We start from the raw sequence: 8,187 nt of genomic DNA, 5'->3' as shown, positions 1-8,187 counted from the left end.
AGGTAGATTCCATTTTGATTAGGGGATAGCTTTCTCTTGATGTGCCTCAACAGAGCCCAGATCAAGGGAACTGCAACACTCCCACTTCAGAAGAGGTAACCCTAACATCATTTACAAGGGCTGAAATCAGAAATGGATATTCCCTACTTTCCTGAAAGCTAGAAACTCTGTTCACCATCAAGAATTAATATATGGACTGGGAGTGGCTACTTAGGAAGAACTAAGTCAGAGCTCATGTCTAGGATCTCTAACCTGAGAACAAAGACATTCCCTACTGCTGGCCAAATCTCACAATCAATCAATCTCTCTCTCTCTCTCTCTCTCTCTCTCTCTCTCTCTCTCTCTCTCTGTGTGTGTGTGTGTGTGTGTGTGTAATGGGAGTAGGTGTGTCACAGAAGTCTGAGGGCAACGTTGTGGGTTTGGTTCGCTTTCATTTTTAGGTAGCTTACAGGGATGGGACTCAGGTTGCCAGATTTATGGAGCAAGCACTTTACTCGCTGATGCATCTAGATGCCCCACTCTTTTTATTATTTTGAGACACTCTCTCATTAACTCCCTACACTAGAAATTACCCATCCTCTACTTCAGCCTCTCCAGGAGCTAGTGTTACAGGTCTTGATCTTGCCATACCTAGACTGGAGTTCAGATTCTTCTGTTAATTTTTTAATAATTTGTCTAATTCTTTAGCCTCTGTATGCCTTAATTACTATAAAATGATAAAAAAAATTACTGGACAGTGGTGGCATGGGCATTTAATCCCAGCACTTGGGAGGCAGAGGCAGCTGTATCTCTATGTTCAAGGCCAGCCTGATCTACAGATCGAGTACAGAGAGGACAGCCTGGGCTACACAAAGAGAAACACCGTCTCGAAGAAAGAAAAAAAAGAAACTAACTAAATAAAATGCTAATCATTAAAGAAGTATGTTTCAAGCAAGATGAATTACAGAATTAGTTCTGAGGCCCTACTTGTTTGGTAACTGGTGGCTACAGTTCTTTTCTGTATTAAACTGTGAGGAAAGAGTTCTGTTAACCCCGTTAGCTAGCAAACTGTAGCAGGGCTGGTTTTCTCCGTTTGGGACAAAGGCCAATTGGTTTGCAGCAGCATCAAGTATCAGGGGCAATCAGGGAGATCTCAAAGGCCTCCCAGATATTTAGCTGTAAAAGTAGTAAGAATTTTAAGGCCCATTTTCGGGATTATAGTGTATTTTTGGTAAACTGAGGAATCCATCAGTAACCCCCTCCCTTTTTTTCTTTTTTGGTTTTTCGAGACAAGGTTTCTCTGTGCAGCCCTGGCTGTCCTGGAACTCACTCTGTAGACCAGGCTGTCCTGGAACTCAGAAATCCGCCTGCCTCTGCCTCCCAAGTGCTGGGATTAAAGGGTGCGCCACCACTGCCCAGCCAGTAAACCCTTTTTTAAATTTTCACCACCAGGGTTAACTGGCAACGTCAGAAAACCTAATGAGAAACCACATAGCCACATTTCGCTGTAGGTTAAATGGAGGCAGATTTTCACCAGTGCTATGAAATAAATCCTAGTGTTCTCCGAAACCTCTTCAATAATATTTTTATGTTGAGCTGAAATCGAAGAACTACAAAGCAGTCCTTTCTTGAGGTCAGCAGCTTCCTAGTTCCTCCACCACCTCTCTCCTCCTCCTACCTCACCCCACCCCCAAGCTAACCCAAAGGATTGCTGCATGGGAGGTGAGGCCGAAGTCAAACTTCATTGTTCACGGGACACTCTCTGGAAGAGCCCGTTGGACGCGCCTGCGCAACGTGTGCTCTTTGTGAGGGGCTGCAGCAGGCTGCTTGTTTGTGTCTTGCCTCTGGGAGCGGAGGCGGGACCTAGGGCGTGGCCTGACAGGCGCACTCGGATTGGACCGCCACAGGGGGTGGGCGGGCAAGGGGCGGGGCCTCGGGTAACAACACTGGCGGCGGTGGCCAGCGCTATTTGTTGCTGCGCCGCCTCGCCCGAGTCATGGTCCTTGTCCCGAACCTTCCAGCAGCAGCCTTCGCCGCCGCCCCGTGACGCCTGCTCCCCGTCGTCGGCCGAGCCCCGCGCCATGACCGTCGTCTCCGTTCCACAGCGAGAGCTCGCTCTGGGCAGCCGCCTAGCGCCGCTCGGGTTCCTCGGGGCCCTCCCGATGGTGAGCCCGGCCCCGCCGCCCTTGCCGCGCCTTCCGGACCCGCGCGCGCTGCCACCCACCCTCTTCCTGCCGCACTTCCTCGGGGGGGACGGGCCGTGCCTGACGCCCGCGCCTCGCACCCCTGCGCCGTCCGGCTGCAGCTTGGCCCCGGCGGCTGCCCCCCGGGCGGCGCCCAAGAAGCGGCGGAAGAAGAAGGTGCGGGCTAGCCCGGCGGGGCAGCTCCCCAGCCGCTTCCACCAGTTCCAGCAGCACCGGCCGAGCCTCGACGGTGGCCGCAGCCCGGCGCCGGGGCCAGTCGCTGCGCCGGAGGAGCGAGGTCCAGCGGCCACTGCCCTGCTTCACAGACAGCCCCCACTCGCGAAGGAGGTAGGGCCGGTGGGGGCGGGGCGGCTGTTTACTCGGGAGGGAAGTTTCCGTGACGCTTGCTCGAGTCGTGGGGCGGAAGCGGGGGGGGGGGGGGCGGGGCGGCTGCGCTGGCGCCGCCCATTGGCTCCGGAGCCAGCCAATGGGAACAGCAGCTGCGGCCCAGCAACAGCCTGCATTTAGAAGGTTGGCGGCGATCCAGGGGGTTTCGGCGTTCCGGGCTCACAGACCTGCGGAGGGCTGACGTCAGCCCGCTACGTGCGGCTCTCTGGGGCGCTCATGAAGGCGGTGCTGGGTGGGGGCGGAGGCTCAGGCGCGGTGCCCAGTGGAGCACCCGGGCCGGACCCACGCACGGCCTGACCCACTGAGTCGGACTGGGGTTTTGGAAGTTGGAAGGAGTGTCTGATGCCCGACACGAATGTTTCCCAGTCCCCGTGCTGTGAGCGATGCAGGCCGGCACGAGCTTGCCTTGTTAGGGGCTTCTAAGCAGCACCCAGAATGAGTTTTAGAAGTTATAAAATGGACTCCGTAGTTAACAGATTTGGATAATATGGATAAAATTGTTGGGGCTAAAAGATTTGAGAGTTGTCTTAGCAAAACAAGCAAACAAAACCAAAAAAACCCCAATCTTTTTTCATACAATGTGAAGGGTTCTTTGTTGATAATGACACGAAAAGCAGCCGTTGTACTGAAATTGTACTCTTTGAAAGTGTGCCAGTGGAGAGAAATAAAAGAACTTACTGTGCATCCGAGGTGATTCTGTTTTTCAAAGGCAGTATTGAACGGGAAAGACAGTGTTACCCTTACGGTGCAGATGTGTGACCTTGTATTTCGATTTCAGTTTTTGTGTCCTTACTATGTCATGCATGCATCAGAGGGGCCGTGATCTAACGGTAGAATTTTCATTTGATGCAAATTTATGTAATTATACTTTTGGCTAAGAAAGTTACTAGAGTACAAACGTTTTTGGTCAGTTAGGAGTGGTGCTGAGTTTACAAGATTACCCAAGTAGCCCAGGCTAGCCTAGAATATACCTTTCTGCTTCTGCCTTACAGGCCCTTTGGCTGGAGTTAGAAGGTTGTACATGAAGTTGTTGAATCTCAAAGGCAGACGGGAACATTTTTTTTTCTATCCCATAGAGGACACTTGCTCCTTACTGTTATTTATAGTTAGAAAAGATGGACTTGGTTACCTTGAATTAGTTTTTGTTGTTGTTGTTTTTGTTCGTTTGTTTGGTTTTTGGTTTTCAGAGACAGGGTTTCTCTGTGTAAGCCTGGCTGTCCTGGAACTCTGTAGACCAGGCTGGCCTTGAACTCAGAAATCTGCCTGCCTCTGCCTCCCAAATGCTGGGATTAAAGGCGTGCGCCACCACTGCCTGGCTTACCTTGAATTTTTTAAGTGATGTTTTTCTGTATATAAGTTTGATATATGCTGTAGTTAACAGCATCGATTCAATAGCAACATAAGAGGCGTGTACATTTAGACATCCAGTAGCAACTACAGCTCACACAGAAGTATTAAGACTGGATTAAATTCTAGAGGAATTTAAAAAAGCAAGTTTGTAAAATATAAAGATAACTTTTATCTTGAAAACTGTTTACTTTTGTGTTCCTTTGTAGGTTTTAAAATCAAAGATGGGAAAATCGGAGAAAATTGCCCTTCCCCACAGCCAGCTTGTGCATGGTATACACTTGTGTGAACAACCAAAGATAAACAGACAGAAAAGCAAATATAACTTGCCACTAACCAAGATCACCTCTGCAAAAAGGAATGAAAATGACTTTTGGCAAGATTCTGCTTCCTCTGATAGAATGCAGAAGCAGGAAAAAAAGCCTTTTAAAAATACTGAGAACATTAAAAATAACCATTTGAAGAAATCGGCATTTCTAACAGAAGTGAGCCAAAAGGAAAATTACGCTGGAGCAAAGTTCAGCGACCCACCTTCCCCTAGTGTCCTCCCAAAGCCTCCGAGTCACTGGATGGGAAGTGCTGCTGAAAACCCCAGCCAGAGCCGCGAGCTGATGGCAGTGCACTTGAAAACACTCCTCAAAGTGCAGACCTAGGTTTCAGTCTGCAGTATGTATTACACATAGATTTCCCCAGATCTTTGGACTCTAAAGGAAATGGACACAGCAGTGGGAACTTGCCATGTTGCAGCATCCAACACAATGAGCTTAAGTCACACAAGCAGCTTGTATTATATTTTATATTTTGTAAATACTGTATACCATGTATTATGTGTATATTGTTCATACTTGAGAGGTACATTATAGTTTTGTTATGAAAGTATGTATTTTGCCCTGCAGATGTGGTGGGTGTTTTGTACATACACAGTGGAGATATTTTAAGTGGGTGCTAAGGCACATGGAAGACTGTTTATTTGCACAGGTACTGAAATTTTTTTAAGAACAGCTGTCAAATCTCAAAAGTGAAGATCTAAATGTGAACAGTTTACTTACGTACTACTGAAGGTTAAATCTGGCACAGTCGCTGTAAACATGGAGTTTGTGTTTCTCTAAATTGACTTTACTTTAAATCTGTAACTATTAGAAAGCTTCCTATTTTTACCAAACTTCATATTTGGATATTGGTATATTGCCATTATTGAGATTTAAAACACCTCTAATTTTAAATACCAACAAAATTGGTTGTAATCAAATTTTAAATCAATAATAATAATTTGGCCTCCCCCCTCTTAAGGTAGTCTTGGCTTTTTGTGTATGCCTGCTGTGTGGATGAATGTGTAGGCAGATGACTGTGTGATTGGACTGGAACATTTGTTGTCTTTGTGTCTTTATGCTAAAGTAGCAATCTTGCTACGACATTTAGATGTGCTAAAATTTCCATCTTAGAAATGAATGTGAACACAAGTGAAGCTGGTTGTTAAAATATGAAAAATTAATTATGCAATCTCAAGCTAGCTCAGCTGTGGAGTTGAGATAACCTAGAACTTCAGGTTCTATTGCCTCCATTCCAGTGCTGGGGGTTCCTGGCATACACCACCACCCCTGCCTTAAGTGGTGCTGGGGATCAAACGGCTCTGAGCATGATAGGCAAACAAGTGCTGAGCCAGTAGACTAGATCTCTAGCTCTAGAATACATAATTTCTCATTTTTTTGAGATAATTCTGAATTTCCCAGGCTGTCCTTCATCTTGTCTCATGGTTCAAGCAGGGCTGGAACTTCTAAACTGTTTGCCTGAGGAATTGGGATTACAAGCAAACTCTCACACCTGACTTAGCATTTCCTTTTGTATGAACTGTTAACTGCTTAACTTAGGTTATTGTGCATGTGAGACTGCAGGAATCCGATCTCTGGGGCTCCAGTTGCAGATCCCTGTCGGCTGGGAACTGAACTCCGAAGGGCATCTCTTCCACCTCTACATGTTTCAGTGAGAGAAAATGCTTTTGTTAGAAGGATGGGGAAGATGGCTCAGAGGATAAAGGAGCTTGAGCTTGACCCCTGGAACCCATAGTAGAGGTAATCAAAACTTTCGGTAGTCTATGTGTGTGATACTTGCAGTGGAGAAATTTCAACCCGCTCGTCCTGTGGGCATTTTGGTTGTGTTACAGTTGAGTTAAGGCTTAGAAAACTCTTCTTCAGCACTCGACAAATACACAACTCAGTGGGTAAAGTCACATGGCACCAGCTTAAGTCCCTAGAAACCACAAAGTAGAACTAGATGCAAGTTACCCTGTGACCTCTCAGGCTCCACTCTTCACTGAAAACATTTGAGGGGTTGGTGGAGATGGCTTGGCAAGCATGCGGACTTAAACTTGCACCCCTAGCGACTGAGCCTGTAATCTTGGAGCCAGGAAAGGAAAGACAAAGAAGGATTGCAATCACTGGCCAGCCAGCCCAGCAAACACATGAGCCTCAGGTCTTGGATGCCGTGATGAATCAGCAGGTTTAGGAGAGAACTGGACAGTTTTCTGACTGTACACTTGGCTGTGGTACACTACCAACTACATATGCACACACAATAGTAAAGTAGGGAGGCATGGAGTAAGATAACACACATGGGAGGTCACCACACAAAATGTTCTGAGTTTAGCTTCGTGATACCTGTGTCTTAGTACTCGTATACATTGGGAACTAGAATATCAGAAGTTGAAAATTATTCTTGCTTCAAAAAAAGGTCATGATAGCACTTCAGTGACTGCAGCCCTATCACAAAATCCGAAGACGAAAATACTGTGATCCCTTTAAAGCTAGTACCTTGCTGTGGTCGTTGTGACTCTTGGACACTTTGCCAAGCTCTCTGGGTACCTTGACATACGGTCTTGGGCCCCTCAGACCATAGTCTGTGGCAGCTGGTCTTTAGGAGATACTCCACTGTACCAGTGCCCTCAGGAGGTGTTCACCTGTCCCAGTGAAACACAGTTTTGATGATGCTGATTTTTTTCAGCTCCAACAAACCAGAGGCCACAGATTCTTAATCCAGAGCATCTCTCAGTGGTTCCATAGCATCTGCCTCTGGCTGTGACTTAAGCCTCTCTTGCCTGACTTTACTCAAGGTTGTAGGGCCAACACAGTGATCACAACTTTTAATCTCAGTTCTGGGAAGACGGAGGCAGGCAAATCTCTGTGAGTTCAAGACTACCCTGTCTGGAAACTCCCAAATTGCTTTTGGTCGTGCTTTTTAACACAACAAAGATGAGCCCTAAATTTTAATGCTGAGAAGAAACAAATCCAGTGTTTCTGTCTCCTCAGTACCACGGCCCAGAACAGACCTGGAAAGGGGTAGAAGAACTAAACACCGGCTCAGTGAAGAGATCAAGACCTGATGGTGTGGCTGTGGCTGACTGACCAGATAGCTGGTTCTGGTTGTGCTAGTGTGAAGACAACTGCAGCTCTATTCCTAATTGAAAATGCAGTGTTGGCGAGAAGCAGGGTAATTAATGAGAGATAACAGAAAGAGAGGCCAGCTTTGCCAGTTAAGTGGACAGTTAGCTTCTGTGGCTGTAATAAATACCATGACCAAAAACATGACTTGGGGCTGGGCTTGCTGGCACAAACCTTGAATCCCAGCAATCAGGAGGCAGGTAGATCTCAGTGAGTTTTAAGGCCAGCCTGGTTTACACAGCAAGTTTCAGGCCAGATGGGGATGCATGGGAGAGGTGCTGCCTCAAAACAAAAGTCACTCGGGGAGGGATTCATTATAATCTTAACAAGTCACAATCTGTCACTGTGGGAATTCAGGGGAAGCCACTAGAGGCAGGAACTGAGGCAGAGAGCCTTTAGGAGCACAGCTTACTGCTTGCTGCTCATGACTTACTCAGCTCACTTATGCAACCAATATCACCTGCCTAGGGCTGATACTGTCGACAGTGGACTGGGCCATCTCATTTAATCTCACAGATGTAGCCACAGGCTCATCTGATCCTCAGTTGAGATTCCCTCAGATAACCTCCGGCAGCTGCTGTGATACATACAGTACTTGCTCCAACTCAACCTCCTCAAACAGAATCTCCCCCCAAGTTCCCATCACTGACCTCTGGAAGGCGTAGAGGGGCTTTGGCTGTCTACTTTGTCACATATCATCATTAATGTCTTCTGCACACAGCCATCGCACACAAAAACATTATTTTTGTTTGGTTTTAAGCCAAGGTCTCTACCATTATTGTAGCCCAGTGTTGGGAGCCGCGTACGCCATTCGATAATGGCGCGGCTCCGTGTGG

General features: G+C 47.2%; 1 protein-coding gene across 1 annotated transcript; it reads left to right on the top strand.

Moving 5' to 3' along the window:
* Positions 1 to 1,482: 1,482 nt before the first annotated feature.
* Pnrc1 (proline rich nuclear receptor coactivator 1) lies at positions 1,483 to 5,206 on the top strand. Its single transcript, XM_028781089.1, has 2 exons — positions 1,483 to 2,510; positions 4,127 to 5,206. Exons 1-2 carry the CDS (start codon positions 1,695 to 1,697, stop codon positions 4,568 to 4,570), a joined length of 1,260 nt encoding a protein of 419 aa, XP_028636922.1. The 5' UTR covers positions 1,483 to 1,694; the 3' UTR covers positions 4,571 to 5,206.
* Positions 5,207 to 8,187: the final 2,981 nt, after the last annotated feature.

Source organism: Grammomys surdaster, unplaced genomic scaffold (genome assembly GCF_004785775.1).
Source record: "Grammomys surdaster isolate TR1022 unplaced genomic scaffold, NIH_TR_1.0 97, whole genome shotgun sequence".
NCBI classification, from domain to species: domain Eukaryota; kingdom Metazoa; phylum Chordata; class Mammalia; order Rodentia; family Muridae; genus Grammomys; species Grammomys surdaster.
The sequence above is the reverse complement of the archived record's forward strand: the minus strand, read 5'-3'. Positions and strand labels throughout refer to the sequence as shown.

Excerpts from the sequence above, each read along its gene's own strand:
- Pnrc1 (XM_028781089.1), top strand. The coding sequence starts at position 1,695 with ATGGGAGGTGAGGCCGAAGTCAAACTTCATTGTTCACGGGACACTCTC. Across the intron at positions 2,511-4,126 it reads AGCCCCCACTCGCGAAGGAG|GTTTTAAAATCAAAGATGGG; the intron begins GTAGGGCCGGTG and ends GTTCCTTTGTAG.